Raw genomic sequence first — 15,608 nt, 5'->3', positions numbered from 1 at the left:
CTGGAGCACTGGGAGCACAGCAGGCCCTCCACCCTCCTTCCGGACGCCCTGTGTAGCCTGAGCCCCAGGACACGTCAGCAGCCCCTCGAGGGCTTTTGTGACCCCCAGGAACCATTAGGCTCTTGGGGCTGAAACCACTTCCCGATTCCCCCCTCCCCTCCACACCCCGCCTATTGGATTCATGTGGAAGGAAAGGGGACGAGTGTGGCTGAGAAGCCCACCTGGCCTGGGACGTCAGGACAGAGCAGGTGCTGCCCTGCCCTGGACCTTCCTGAGCCTGTTGGCCCGAGCCTGCGTGCTGGTGGCCTCCCAGCCAGGTCTTCCCTGCCCCGGAGCTCTGTCCGAATTCCCTGCCCCAGAGGTCGGAAGCGCAATCGGCATCGACCTCCGTGTGCTTAGCAGAGGCCAGCAGGGCAGCTCTTTTACAGATGGGGAAACTGAGGCTTAAAACCACGGGCTGCCTTGGCCGGTTGGTGAGAAAGCCAAGGTCAGAAGCCAGGACCTCCGAGCCAGAATAAGAACTGAGGGATATGCGTGCAGGGGGGACCATGTGGCTCCAGGCCCGTTTTTGGGGGTGGGGAGGGTCACACACTGGTCTGAGTGGTACCCACCCAGTGGACAGTGGTTGATGGCAGTCTAGGCTGGTTTCCCGGGGAGGGTTCCTCAGGGCACACCACTGGCCCGTGTGAAGGTAGCAAGTCGGGGACGTTGGCAGGGGCGTGCTGGGAGGGCCCAGAGCGGGTCAGGCTGGGCGGTGGCGGACCCCAGAGGAGGGAGCCCTCAGCTCTTCAGCTGGGAAGCATTCTGTGCCCAGGCAGTGGGATCCTTCTCTGAGTCTGCTGAGGAAAGACCTGAGCCTTCCCGGGTCTCCTTCCGGGAGCAGGGGCTGCCCTCAGCCCACGGGCCAGCGGGAGGGGCTCCTCTCCTGGGGTCTCCTCTCCTGTGGCACGTGCCAGGATTGAGGAGACACTGCTGGGTTCCTCCGCCTGTCTCCTGGCCCCTTCCAGGTGCTCAGGCTGCTCAGCTCCCCCAGACAGTCCCCGAGGACAGAAGGCTGGACGGCGTCTGGGCGCCCTGGGCTGGCAGGCTTTCTGAGCCATGGACTGCCCACTGGAGCCCAGTCTGGCCCAGCCCCCGGCCCTGGGCTTATCACTCTGCTGCGCATACCTGTGCAGCAGCCTGTTGGTTTCTCCTGAGGGCCCAGAGCAGACGCCACCCAGTTCTGGCTCAGCCCCTTCCCCACGCGGGCCTCTCAAGTGGGAGGTGCTGCCCCACGCTACTTACGCCTTAGTATCCTAGGGCCTGGGCTCCTAGTTTGGGCTTTTACTGCCCCCTGGTGGCCAAGTCAGGGCTAAAGGAAGAGGAGAAGGGGGATGTGACCGGCTCTGGGTGCAGTGGGGCCAGCTGTGAGTCCACTGTGTCCTCAAGTGCTTGTCACTTGCCCACACACTCACTCATCATCACCTCAGGGGCACCCAGTGACAGGGAGACAGCTTGTTGTCGCTACTCAGCCTCAGGACAGACTGAGGAAATGAGGGGCAGGATGAGAACGCACCCACCTTTCCTGTTCGGACCTTCCAGCTGTTGGCCGCAGTGCCGCAGCGCACACCAGCCAGCTGTGGTCTCGCCGGAGGAGGGTAGGGCCCACACGTGAGAGCAGCCACAGTCGCCTGCCGCCGCCTCCAATCCCCCTGCGGCGAGAGCTTGCCTCGGCCCCGTCCTCCTGCGCAGGCAGGTGGGAGCACCAGGCGTGGCTGGAGATTTACCGTCCCTCAGTGGGAAAAGAAAGGTCATTGGTTGCATTTTGAATGCACACCGGCGGCATCCTGGGGCTGGGGGAGGAGGTGGGATGGGATCAGGGTCTCGGGTGCCGGGGCCTGGCGCCTTGGCGGCCTTTGGAGTGCGTATCTGGGGCGTCCTGCCTGGCTGTCCCTGCCACCGGAGGGCTCCTTTTCTTTGGACTGAAAGATGACTGTTGTCCTCTCTCCCTGCTGCCCCCTGCCTGCGCTGCCGTGGGGTGAAGTCCGCCCAGTCGAGCCCATCCAACTCCAGCTCCAGCTCCGACTCCAGTTCAGATTCGGATTTTGAGCCATCTCAGAACCACAGTCAAGGTGCGTGCTGGGAAAGGAGAGAGCCGGGGTGGGGACGCATGGGGCTGGTTTCCGGTGGAAAGGCTCACTGCTCTGGGAGCAGCCCCCTGACCTTCCCGGAGGCCAGTGGGGCACTGGGTCTGGTATGGAGTCCAGGGGTTCACAAGGAATCTCCCGATGTGGGCTTGCTCGTGCCCGAGTTTCAGCACACCCTGAGTCTGAATGCTGCCGCCACGGCCAGAAAAACCCGAGGGCAGGGCGCGAGGGAGGGTAGGGAGGCTTGGGCCTGGGCTGAGCTTGCCCAGGGTTTCACTTCAGGATACGCTGTTTGCCTGGACCGGGCCCTAGAGATCCGTGTCCACAGGCGTGTGGACGCTCAGGGGTCCGGTGTTAAAAGCAAAACTGGCACGGATGACCCGACCGCCAGCTGTCCGTCGCCTGGGCCCTCAGCTTTGCCCCATCTGTGTGACAGGGCTTTGAGCTGTGCGTTGTGGGTCTGCGGTGGAGGGCCCTGTTGTGACTTGGGCCCTGCCCTTGCCGGAAGCCTCCTTTCCAGCTCCTCCCAGATGGAGGCTCACTTGGCCAGCGCAGGGTCCCTTCCTCTGCCTCAGCCACCCAGCCAAGCACTCCGCTCCTGCCGCGTGCCTGGCCAGCACTCGGCCCAGGCCCCCGCAGCCTGCAGTGCTGCCTTTTCCCTGCAGGCCGCCTGGGGTACTTGTTGGGAGGCGGCACCAGACCCATTTCCTGCCCCAGAGTGGATAGGGCCCCCTGGCCCGTCGACCCCTGCCCACCCTCGCACTGGAAGCACCTGTTCTGGTGGATCGGATTGAGAATTTCCTCCACGGCCTGCAGTCCCTTTTGGAGGGTGGGGGAGAGCTGGGGGAGGCGAGCGTAGTCCGGGGGCCTGACATAAAGACACGCAGTCCTGAGGGGGCTGGGGGATGGGGTGCTCCAAGCCCACACTCTCTCCAACGGTTCTTATCTACGGGGAAGGGAGGGGGAAACCTGCCGTGCACGGGATCACATGACCAAGGTAATTGAGGGCTTTGTGTCCCTCTGTTGCCTTGGTAACAGGAATATAAACCAAGATGCCGTCTGTAGGGGACTGGAACCGAGTGTCTCTGGAGAAAGGGGAGGACGGTGGGCCGGGAGCAGTGGAGGGGCCTGCCACGGGGCTGGGCAGGCCCGAGGAGGGGCGCAGGCTGGGGGGCTGGTGTGCTGTGGCCCATGCTGCGGGCCGCCTCGCCCTTCCCAGCCAGGGCTGGTTCGTCCTGCCTGCAGGCAGAGCTCTGATCCCAGCAGCCGGAGCCGAGGAGGGCTGCTCCTTCCCTTTGCAATGGAGGGGCCCTGCGGTCCTGTCTTGGGCCAGGGCCCAGAGGCCTGTGAGGAGGGCCAGGAAGGTAGGGGTGGGGGGAGCCAGGGGTCTCTTAAGGAGGGGGTGGCCACAGGCGCAGTGCTTGGAGATAGGCGGCAGGCCCCACCGGGCCAGAGGAACCTCCGAGGTGGGTTTGCCTGGGTGTGTTTTGGGGGTCGTGGCGTCAAGGAGCTCCATGTGGCCCTGGGGGTGGAGGGGACTCTGGGGTGCACGTGGAGCCCTGAACCCCCTTCTCTCCCCCTCCCACCCTCCAACCCTTCCTCGCGGCCCTCACCAGGACCCCTGCGCTCCATGGTGGAGGACCTGCAGTCCGAGGAATCTGACGAGGACGACTCTTCGTCAGGCGAGGAGGCTGCTGGCAAGACGAACGCAGGAAGGGACTCCAGGTGCCTGGGCCGGAGGGGAGGAGTGGGCGTGGGCGCACCGGGGCAGCTCTGCCTGGCCCTGCTGTAATCGTGGGGCCTCCAGGAGGTGGGCCAGGACGGGGGCTCCCCGGGGTGAGGCAAAGGGAACCTCTGAGCCCACCGGGCGGTGCCCTGCCTAGGCATTGAGGTGGGCCTGGGGGCCTCGGGGGGCATCCTTCCTCCCCTCGCTGGAGGGTGTGACTGCCTGGCAGGGAGGGGCAGGACGCTCAGGGAGAGGAGTCCATCACCACCCGAGAAGGGGGGCAAGGCGGTGCCCAGCAGCCCGAGGACCAGCCTTGGTCCCAGGCGTATGGGACAGTGGGGGCTGGTTCCTCTGCTCTCGGGCTCGGGCCAGGGGTCCCTTCCCCCTTCCCCAGGTGCACTGGCCCAGGGAAGATGACGTGTGGCCTTCCCCCAGAGTGGGGTAAGCCGAGGCCCCTCCTTTGGACACCCCCAGGCCTTGGGAGCGAGCCCACCTCAGGGATGGCTGTGCGTTCTCAGCCTCCAGCCCAGCGCAAGTGCCAGCCTTGGCCCCAGGACTGTGGGGTGGGCTCAGCAGACTCGGGGTCTGGGCCCCGCCCAGCAAGGGGCGGGCGTCTGGTGTCACCACGCTGGCACCTGTGACCCTCCCTCCCTCCCGGGGCTTTGGGCTCAGGCTGCCGCTGGCGGGGACTGTCCTGCAGGGTGCCGCACCGCACCGGCATTCTGAGCCTGCAGTGAGCAGCGAGCCCCGCCGGGATCCCAGAGCCTCTCAGAGCCAGCGTGCTTGTCTCTGGGTTCTTTGCTCTTTGAAGGCAGCTCAGATGCATTCTTTCTTTCCTTTTCTTTTAAGCCGGCAGTGACTGCCTAGAGCTGGCTGAGGGGGTCTCCTGAGCTGTAGGGGGAGCGCCGGGCGCTGGCCTGGCCCCAGGGAGGGGCCGAGTCCGTCCCAGAGCCCCAGAGCATTGTTCGCAGGGTGGGGCCCCCTCCCCTGAGCACAGGGTGGCCTGACAGGGTGTCGTGTCTGCGTTCAGGTTGAGCTTCAGTGACAGCGAGAGCGACAACAGTGCCGACTCCTGCCTACCCAGCCGGGAGCCCCCTCCACCCAAGAAGCCGCCCCCACCCAACAGCAAGGTAGCGTCCTAGAGGCCGGCTGAGGGTTGGGCCTGGGGTTTCTCCAAGCGTCTGAGGCTCAGGGTGGTGGGCGCAGAGGAAGGTCATTTCACCCCCAGGCCCCAGAGATCGTCAGCTGCCCAGGAGGGGCTGCCCTTAGAGTTGGGTCCAGGGCCAGAGGAGGGAGGACAAGCAGGCCTGGGGCCTGGGAAGGCGGTGGCCCTGGGGGCTGGGGAAGGGGGTGTGGGCTGGCCCTCACACAGACCTGGGGTCACCCTGCAGACGTCAGGCCGCCGGAGCCCGGAGCCCTGCAGCAAGCCCGAGAAGATCCTCAAGAGGGGTGCCTACGACAAGGTGGGGGCTGGGGGGTGGGGGGACCTACGACAAGGGGGGGGCTGGAGTGGGGAGGGGGCTGGGATGGGGAGGGGCCTGTGACAAGGCGGGGCTGGAGTGGGGAGGAGCCTACGACAAGGCAGGGCTGGGGCGGGGGTGGGGGGGGCTATGACAAGGTTGGGGCTGGGGGAGTGGGGAGGGCCTACGACAGCACCAGCCTGGAGCTGACGTGGGTGTGGTCAGAGGGCTACGCGGGGCCACGCGCTGAGCGCCTCTCTGTCCCCCAGGCCTACACTGACGAGTTGGTGGAGCTGCACCGGAGGCTGATGGCGCTGCGGGAGCGCAACGTGCTGCAGCAGGTACTGGATGCAGCCACCCACGCCGCGGCCCCCGGAAGGCAAAGCATCTCAGAGGAGTCCCGGGTGGGGTGCCCCTGAGGCCCGTGGGCTGCTGACCCCGTTAGGCAGCCCCAGGGAATCACTCTCCATTCTCCTCGAGGGCCTGGTGGGGGGCGGGGTCCACGCCAGCCTAGCGCCCTGTACACTGAAGCCACCTGCCACCACCCTCCAGATCGTGAACCTGATCGAGGAGACCGGCCACTTCAACGTCACCAACACCACCTTCGACTTCGACCTCTTCTCCCTGGATGAGACCACCGTGCGCAAGCTGCAGAGCTACCTGGAGGCGGTGGCCACATGACCCTGGGCCGGGTGCCGGGCCGCGTCCCCGGGGTCCTGGGAGGCCACGTCTGGGCCCCGCCTTCCCTCCTCTCTCAACTTGCCCGCCCGCAGCACTGCCTTAGTGACCGCCCTGTCCTCGGCCCACACGGCCAGCTGCACTTTCCTCGTCGGGAGCCCCGGGGCCGAGGGGCCCAGGCCGGCGCTGCTGCTCCCCGACACCCTGGGGCCGTCACCTGGGCCCCCCTTGGAAAGTGGCTTGTGTACTCCCGAGGGGGAAGAGACGTGCCCTGCAGTGGGGGCCTCGCTCCTCGGTGGGGCGTGTGGCCCAGCTTCACTGCCCGGGCCCCTCTGAGAGGCTGGGGCACTGCCTCCGGCCTCCCCCAACGGTTCGGAACACCCCGCCGCGCCCCAGGACCTCAGAGGGCTCCTGCCGCACCAGGACGGGCCCGGCTCGTCCTCCGCGTCAGCCAGACACGGCCCTGTGTCGGCTCTCACTGTGCTGGGACTCCGTGCTGTATAGTTCTCTCTCTATTATATATATATGTCTGCACTGTAGGTACCGAGCGGTTCCCGGGTGTGCATTTCCAGGGCAGCAGTGCACGTGGGGGTGGGGGGTGTAAGGCGGGACTTGTAGGTTGCGATGTCTCCGCTGCCCTTGGCGTCGGGCTGAAGGCCGGGCTGGAGCGCCAGCTCACCCTCTCCAGGTGCAGGGAGGACGCCTCCTGCCGCTCCCGGGGCGGTGAACACTGCGCGCCGCCGTCTCCAGGAGCCGCCCTCCCGGCCCCCAGCCAGCCGCGGGCTGAGACTGGGTCGGCGTCCTGGGGCTCGTCCTCTTCCTCCTTCCATAGGATCCTCTTCCTTCTGTTGACCGAGTCTTCGAACTTTGGAAAAAATGAGCTTTTGCCAAATAAGACGGGATAGTTTGTGGAGTTTTTTGAGGAGCGTCAGGACTCAGAACCAGCCCCTCGTGCCTGGGCCCCGACCGGCGACAGGCCCTCCCACCCCTGCGATTCACGCCGGTCCAGGGCTGGAGACCCAACTCCTCGCACGCCTGAAACTCTCCAAGGGCCAAGCCAGGTCCTCCCTCCCGGCCAGAACGCCCTCACAGAGTCAGCCCACCTTGTGGTGGGCTCCTGGGGGCTGGGGACCTCGACTCAAGGCTCCTCTGGTCCCCACCGGCTCCAGGAGAGGAGGCCAGGGCTGGAGCCAGGCTCACTTCTCTCCCACCCACTGTCGGACGGTCCCTCCTCCCCCCAGTTTGTGAATTCCCACGTGGGGCGTGCCACGCTCCCCTTCCCTGTGGTCCCTGACCATTGTCACTGCTCCGATTCTGTCTGTCAGGCAGACCCCAAACACTCCCTCGGGAGCCCCGCCTCCAAGGCTTCCCCGAACGCCAGCCTTCCTGGTGAGATCCCAGGACTCGGGGAAGGCCCGAGAACTTTCAGAGGAAACTGCCGTGACTCCTCGCCATCTGCTCTGATTCTCTCCCAACCCCACTGCCTTGAGGTATTAGGAAGAGGGCAGGCCTGTGTGGCAGGCTCCGTGCTGCCACCGTCCCCTTCTCCAGGCAGGCCAACAATACTCCGAAGTGGGGCACTTCTCTTCTCTGGAAACTCTAAGACATTGGACAGAAAGGACTGGCCCGAGAGCAGCAGCTGCCTGGCCCTCTGTGCACAGAGGCCGCTGGGGGTCGCGGGTGGGAGCCTCAGCCCAAGGGCCCCAGTCTTTCTCCTTCCGGAGGATCTCCTGGGAGGGGCTGTAGGCCCTCCCGGCTCTGTGACTCGGGCGGCCCTCTGCTCAGGAGCCAGGCTCTGCCCCTGAGGCAGCTAGAGGAAGGCCAGGCTCTCGGGCCTGCCCTTTGCAGTAGCAGCAGCAGCAGCATCTGGCCCTGCCTGCTGTTTCCAGGGCCTTTGGAAGCACCAACCCATTTCTGTTACCTCCTCTGGCCAGAAGGCCCCAGTGCTGGCCATGTGACCACCTGATGGACGTGCCAGGCAGCCAGGGCCCCGACCACGGCATTCCCAGCTGCTCCCCCCACCCCACCCCCAGCTGCCCGGCAGCTGGGCCCACCAGGGCTCTGGGGACGCTTCCATAGGAAGGGGCCGGCACTTTGTGATTGCCGTGTGTTTAGTGTTAAGCCCCCTGACCCCAGTGCAAACCCCGGTGTTTTGCTATCTCCTGAAGAAAATGTAAACCGACGCCTGAAAGCAAAAGGTATCGAATACCTTTCTTACCCACAAGGGTTTTTACAAAGAATGTGTCTAACTAGGAACTAGGACACTCATCGGCCCGAGACCAACTCCTGGATAAGAGGAATAAAGGAGAATTGTGTTTGTAATAAGTTACAGGATTGTTTCTGTCCTGGATTTTAAACTTTTTGTTAAATTGTGAAATTATGGAGGAGTTTTATAGAAAAAAAGTGAAATAAAGTCAGATGGGAAAGCAGAGATCTGTTCAGCTTCATGTATCTGCTTGCTCCCCCCCCCCCCCCCCCCGCTGTGGGGTTGGTGGGTGGAGCCACAGAGCACCATGGGGTTCCTCGTCTCCTCTCCCCGTTCCAGTGCTTCCAGACCGATGACCAGGAAGAGGAGAGAGGGCTGGAACCGAGCCTGTTGGGCATGACGAGTGGGGACAGGGAATGTAAGCGAGGCTGGCATCCCGTAGGAAGAGAGTCGGCACCACCAGAAACCCAAGAGGCGCGAGATGGCGGAGAACTGAGTGTCTGGTCCTGCTTCTGATGGTGTGTTCTTCCCTTGCACGCAGGCAGCAAGTTTTGCGTTAAAAAGCAAGCCTAACTTCACAATGTGGACGAATGGGTGGGTGGATGAGTGGGTGGATGATGGTGGGGGGGGTGGATGGATGGATGGATAGGTGGGTAGATGGATGATAGCCAGACAGAAAATGTGAGACATCTTTTGCCAGGGGCCAGGGTGCTTGTCTGCCAGTTTGTCTGTGGTGGGTTTTGCTCTGGACTTGGTGTGGCAAAGCTGAGTGAACCCCAAGGAGACGGCTCTCCCAGGCCCTATCTGAGCAGCCCTGTCCACTCTGGGCTCCAGTCCCACCAGCGGAGCAGAAGTTCCATTCCTGAGTGGTCGGCATTGCAGGCCAATACTCTCTGCCCACAGCAGATAATTAAAATCACTTTTGTGGGTTGGCAGCCACTTGGGGAGTCAGCTGGCCACACCAGGGTACTCGGGAGCATTTCTTCTTTCTTCTAGTCAGTAGCCAGAATTTCCATTTCCAACATCAAGGCTATGGCCTCCCTGCCCTGTCTTTCCTACCAGAGATTCTGCAGGCCTTTGGGGACAGTTTCTCATCTGAGCTCCTAAATTAGGGACACAGAGTGAAAGAGGGTCCAGAGTGGTTCCCACCGCTCCCAGGCCCCCATAACACAGTAAAGGACGACTTATGTGTAAAAATACAATAGGGCTTGCTACGAGCCAGGCGCTGGGCTGGGAGTTGTCTCACGGATTCCACAAACACTCGATGAGGGTAGGGACTGCTGTCAGGATCCCCACCGACAGATGAAGCAACAGCCTGCAAGCGTTGACCCGCCTACAACAATACAGCTAGTAGGCGCATTCCCTGAGACTCAAGACCAGGTAGGTGTTAATTTTGTTGCTTACAGTCAATCTTTCTTTGTATTTATCCATATACTGACTCCTTGGGGTCCCCTTCTTTCATTCTGTGTTTCTCTCTGGAATCATTTTCCTTAAGCCTGAAAAAATCTCACTAGCATTGCATTTAGTGCAACAATGAATTCCCTCAGCTTTTGTTCATCTATAAACATCTTCATTTCGTCTTTATTCTGTAAGGATATTTGCATTAGGTATAGAACTGTAGATCGGCAGGTATGGTCTGTCCCCACTTTCCACGTGCTGCTCCATCGTCTTTTGGCTTCCATTGTTTCTGTGGAGAAGTCAGCCATTCAGTCTCACTGTTGCCCCTGTGGGTATCGTGTGAACAGTTTCTTACATTTTAGCGATTTGTTTCTTCTATCGATATGACATCTCTGCCCTTTTCAATGTTTTGCCTTGAATTTTTTCAAATCTTTTTTTTTTTCAAATTCTAAATGTATATTTGGGTGATGCAAGCACAAGTTCAAAGTTTTCAAGGGCACATGTGCAGTAAGCAGTGAACCTCATTCCTACTTCCTTTCCTTCTCCACTTTCTTATACAGCTCTTGAGAGCCATCTGTGCATGAAGAGGACATAGTTCCTTTACAAGTGGCAGCGTACATGCATCCTTTTCTCTTAATATATCTTAGAGTTCATTCCAAATTAGCATGTTGTGTAAACGCACAGTAGTTTACATAACTAGTCCTGCTGGTGGGCATTTAGACCATTTTCCCTCATTTAATTCCGTGACCACACATAACTATACACGTGCAGGTGTGTGATAGCATCTATGATTAACAGCTTTGGCAGTGGACTTGCCTATTTTCTACCAAGTTTCTTGGTATTTATGTCTGTGTGCTTGTGTGTCTATGTGTATTTTTAGGAGCTCCTTATGGAATATGAAATGTAGGACTTTGCAATGTATTCTGTTCCCCCCAGTTTGCCTGCAGGTTTTGTTTATGGCATTTCCCACCGTGCTGGAGTCTTTCCTTTCAATGGCTTTAGAGGTTGTTACTTCTTGTCTAGGATGATTTTTCTATTTTTTTAAAGTTCTCTCATGATTTATTCCCTCTCTCCTTTTTTCTTTCTCACCTTCCAGTTTGCCGTGAGCTAGGGCCCCACTGATGCATTACTCATTTCCTGCATATATTTCTGTCTGTCCCTGACTTCTCTCTTCTGCATATCTATTTATGCCCATCACTGAGCTTTTAGTTACCGCTGCTTTGTAATTTAGATAATATCTGGTAGGTCTAGTCCCCCTTCATCAATATTCTTTTTTTTTTTTTTTTTTTTTTTTTTTTGCGGTATGCCGGCCTCTCCCGTTGCGGAGCACAGGCTCCAGACGCGCAGGCTCAGCAGCCATGGCTCACAGGCCCAGCCGCTCCGCGGCATATGGGATCCTCCCGGACCAGGGCACAAACCCGTGTCCCCTACATCGGCAGGCGGACTCTCAACCACTGCGCCACCAGGGAAGCCCTCAATATTTTTAAAGAAATTTCCCAGATATTCTTGCATGTTTGTTTTCCATATAACCGAATCAGCTTATGTTGTAAAATGTTTTTCTTTATCGTGTTCTGAAGTTTCACATTAACATTGTTTTTAATTCTAATTAAAAAAAAAAAACGTATCCTGGGTACCATCTGGTGGACTCCCAGAGAACTCTCAACCATTGTGTCTTCAGGTGTTGCTCCTCCCCTTTTCTCTTCTCCCTCTCTGGACCTCCTATGACATAGATTGGAACCTCCAGGATTATTCACCTTTCAGATCTCTAACCAACTCCCATTATGCATATGTTACACGTTTTGCAATTGTGCTACAGCTCTTGGATATCCTTTTCCTCCCTCCCTTCCTCTCTCCCTCCCTCCCTCCCTCCCTCCCTTCTTTCCTTTCTTTCCTTCCTCTTCACTTTCCAGTTTGGGAAGTTTCTATTAACATATCTTCAAGGTCCCTGGTCCAGCTACTAATGAGACCCTCAAAGGCATTCTTCGTTTCTATTATAGTTCTTGATTTCTTGTTTTTTTAAAAATTATTTATTTTGGGGGGCTGCACTGGGTCTTCGTGGCTGCGCATGGCTTTCTCTAGTTGCGGTGAGTGGAAGCTACTCTTTGTTGCGGTGCATGGGCTTCTCATTGCAGTGGCTTCTCTTGTGGAGCTCGGGCTCTAGGCACGTGGGCTTCAGTAGTTGTGGCGCACGAGCTCAGTAGTTGTGGCTAGGGGGCTCTAGAGTGCAGGCTCAGTAGTTGTGCACGGACTTAACTGCTCTGTGGCATGTGGGGTCTTCCCAGACCAGGGCTCAAACCCGTGTCCCCTGCATTGGCAGGAAGACTCCCAACCCCTGTGCCACCAGGGAAGCCACCAGGGAAGTTCTTGAATTCTAGCCTTTCCTTTTGATTTTCTCTTAGAGTTTGCATCTCCGTGTTCACATGACTCATCTGTTCTTGCATGATGTCCAGTAGGGCCTTAGCTGTAGCACGTTAATCATATTAATCATAGTTGTTTTAGGTTCACAGTCTGATAAATTCAAAATCTCCGCTGCCTTGGAGTGTGGTTCTGACCCTTGCCCTGTCTCTCCGGACTGTTTTTTGCCTTTTAGAATGTTCTATAATTTTTTTGTTGAAAGCTAGACCCAGTATACTGGAGAAAAGGAACTGAGCTGAACAGGCCTTTAGGGGGAGGGTTTATGTTCCTCTGGCCAGGAGTTAGGCTGCATTCACTGTTCGCTGTAGCTGGAGGTGTCCTTGTTTTTGTCTATCCTGAAACCCTGGGTTTCCCTAGTGACTCTTTGTAATTAAAATAGGGTCTGAGCCTTGCAGTCCTTTTTATCTGTAAAACCCTGTTATACAAGAGGCCTCTTGGTGTGGTGGTAAAATGTGTGACAGGGGAAGCGTTCTGTGGCCTCCACCTTTTAGGGAGCTTGTGCCCTTGGACCATGACCTTCACAAGTGCTTCTCAGCTTTTTGTTTTGTTTCGTTTGGTATCCTTAGGTGAGAGGAAGCCTAGAGAGGCCTGGAGGTGGGTGTTTCCCTTCCCCCAGGTCAATGAAACGCTGGTAAAACCCACTTTGGTCAGGCCCTGCTAAGATAGTTTCCCTTGAGGGCAGGCCTTTGTTAAGGAGAACAGAGTGCTCCGAGACCTGTTTCAAAACAGTTACTTTCCCCCTCCTTCTGCAGGAAGCACCAGAGTTGATTTTGGTTTTACTTGTTCTCTCAGATCTTCACTGTGAGAACCTGGGGGGCTCTTGAAATGTGTGTCCCCCCGCCCCAAGCCTGGGTCTCCAGGCGTTCTTACCCCTCAAGCTCATCCACGCTCACTCTCCAGCAGTGAGTCAGCGCCACACCCCACCGGACACTGGCTCCGGCAGTGGTTTCTGCCCCAGGTAAGCAGAGTGTCCGTGTATCCACCCCTCTCCTGTTTATAGGGTAGGGGTTTGCTCTGCGACCTCAACTCACTGACGGACCCAAGAAGTGTCAATTCTCAGTTTTTCAGCATTCTTCTTGTTGTGAGCACAGAAGTGACGGCCCCCAAGTCCTTTACCCGTCAGACTGCAAACTGCTCTAACCAGCTCCCCTAGCTTATCTCTTGGATGTGATTTCCTAGTCCCCATCCAAGGAAATAGCTCTGTTTCCCTGGGTGTCAGTTCTTCTGTGTCAGCCTCTTGTCTCCTGATGTTGGCCTCTCTGGACATTTCATGTTCCTTGTTTGTAAACACGACTCTTTTTTTTTTTGTTTTTTAAATTTTTATTTATTTATTTTTGGCTGCATTGGGTCTTCATTGCTGTGCACAGGCTTCTCATTGCAGTGGCTTCTCTTGTTGCAGAGCATGGGCTCTAGGCGCGTGGGTTTCAGTAGTTGCAGCACGTGGGCTCAGTAGTTGTGGCTTGTGGGCTCTAGAATGCAGGCTCAGTAGTTGTGGTGCACGGACTTAGTTGCTCCATGGCATGTGGAATCTTCCCGGACCAGGGCTCGAACCCGTGTCCCCTGCATTGGCAGGAGGACCCCCAACCACTGCACCACCAGGGCAGTCTGTAAACACGACTGTTGAAGGAGGGTTCCCTTGAGTGTGTCCTGGGCTGTGACGGCCTCATCATCCTCCCTCTGAGCCTTGCTTTCAGCTGTGCCCCCTCTCCCCCCCCATTCCCCTATCTGAGCCAAAGGCCCTGCTGTGTAGCACGATCACGCCTACCAGTTAATCCTTACGTCTTTTCTATGGGTCGGGTGCAGGGTGGCATTTAGTATGTACCCCTTGAACCACAAGTCCAGTGTGTGAACCCCTGAAGCCAGCCAGGCCCCCTCGCCGTATAAACGGGAGCTGGTCGATCCCTTCCGCAGATGGACCTCAGGGTGACCGTGAACATTAGGAGGTGTTCCCGCACCATCTCTCAAAAGGGGTGCAGCAACCCCTCAACCTCTCACTGAAAGAAGAACTGTATTTTTCAAAGTAAAGACACCCATGAGCTTTATCGCGTCCGTTTTTGTCTCTTCCGCAGCCCTCAGCGTGAAACTCCTCACCCACCCCAGCACTATGGACGTTTCCGGGAGGGGCCGTCCTGGGCACTGTGGGGTGTGGAGCATCATCCCTGGCCCCCCATCCACCAGTTGCCAGGAGCACCTGCCTGCCTAGCTGTGACAACCACAGATGTCTCCAGATGTTGCCCAGTGTCTCCTGGGCTGGGGCGAGGAGGGGCAGAATCACCCAGGTAAGAACCACGGCTCTAGTGAAACCAAGCTTATTATTCTCCTACATTTAAAACGCTTCCCCAGAGAGGGGCATCTTCGTTCAGACCGGCTCCCTCACTGGGAGCAGTTCCCTTCCCTCTAGAAGGTGGCTTCTCTATCATCCAGCAGGAGAGGCGGGTGGGCAGGGGGTGGGCGGGTGTCGGCAGTCACTTCCTAGAGGAAAGGAGCCCACAGTGCTCTCCCGGCCCCTAGGCTTTGTCATATTCCCTGTAAAATCTTTCCGTTTCAGCTAGGCTTCCTTGGGCACCACGGCCCTCTTCAGTTTCATGGTCACCCCTGTAAAGGCATCAGGTTCCAGGTGGGGCCTTCCCTCCACCCCTACCAGGAGTCCCCACCACCACGGGACGAGGGGTCAGCGGCCGACTCTGCTCTAAGGACACAGAGGGCCAAGTGGCATCGGAACGGCGGGAGGCCTTGATTGGGGAGCCCCGAGAACAGGGGTGCAATAGGCCCATCCCGGGGTGCCAGGAGAACTTCCATCCTGTCGTGGACGCAGCCTCCCCTGCGTGTCAGACTCCCCAGAGGCACCGGGGGTCCCCGCTAGGGAGATGGCATTTTAGGAAGCACCCCAGGGCCTCGGGCGCAGCGACCCTGCCCGGACCCCCTCACCCAGCTTGAGGATGGTCCACTTGAGGATCTTGGCACTGAGGTGACCTCCACGTTCACAGTGTCAATGCCCTGCCTGCCCAGTGAACTCCATGACCGCAGGGTCTCCGTCGTAAACGACATCTGACAGCCCGCTGGACAGGCTCTTGAGCTGCGGGCAGAAGGCGACGGCGTGTGCACGTTGATCGGGCACTGTTGTTTGGGGCTGAGGGGTCAGGGAGCTCCCAAGCCGCCCCTGCATCCACCAGCAGCCCCCAAACCCAGCTCCCCAGGCCGGGGGCTCCCCCTCTGAGGTCACGTGTCACTCTCGCCTCGACCCTGGGGGGTTGGGTCCCCACCCCCATTGCCTCCTACGGGCCAGGGGGGCCACACGCAGATCCACCTGCCATCTCTCTGGACTCCCATTCCCGGCCCAGGCGGGCACCTCGGTGGGCACCTGTGCCCCAGCCTCCTCTGGACAGCCGACTCTTGTTGACCCTGAGCCCCAGCCCCATGGCACACTGGTCAGTCTTCCGAACGGGGTCAAGGCCAGCTGGCTGGTCTTCAGGTCATCCGGCAATCTGTCCCAAACCCAGGGGACGCCGCAGAACGTGGTGGGCTTCACCTGCCGCAGCATGTCCATCAGGGAGCCCCGTGCCGCCCAACCATCATTCAATGATCCCCCTTATTGTTTG

General features: G+C 58.8%; 1 protein-coding gene across 2 annotated transcripts in view; it reads left to right on the top strand.

Moving 5' to 3' along the window:
- The window catches only part of MLLT1 (MLLT1 super elongation complex subunit), a 64,924-nt gene extending 56,508 nt beyond the window's left edge, over nt 1–8,416 (top strand). For both annotated transcript variants that reach the window (XM_060007557.1, XM_060007556.1), the window contains exons 7-12: nt 2,024–2,111; nt 3,743–3,851; nt 4,883–4,982; nt 5,244–5,315; nt 5,582–5,653; nt 5,865–8,416. In XM_060007557.1, coding sequence (XP_059863540.1) covers nt 2,024–2,111; nt 3,743–3,851; nt 4,883–4,982; nt 5,244–5,315; nt 5,582–5,653; nt 5,865–5,993 — 570 coding nt within the window. In that variant the 3' untranslated portion in view covers nt 5,994–8,416. The remainder of the gene's footprint in view (nt 1–2,023; nt 2,112–3,742; nt 3,852–4,882; nt 4,983–5,243; nt 5,316–5,581; nt 5,654–5,864) is intronic.
- The last annotated feature ends 7,192 nt before the right edge of the window (nt 8,417–15,608 follow it).

Source organism: Delphinus delphis, chromosome 3 (genome assembly GCF_949987515.2).
Source record: "Delphinus delphis chromosome 3, mDelDel1.2, whole genome shotgun sequence".
Lineage (NCBI taxonomy): Eukaryota > Metazoa > Chordata > Mammalia > Artiodactyla > Delphinidae > Delphinus > Delphinus delphis.
Note: the sequence above shows the minus strand (reverse complement) of the source record. Positions and strands in the feature narration are given on the sequence as shown.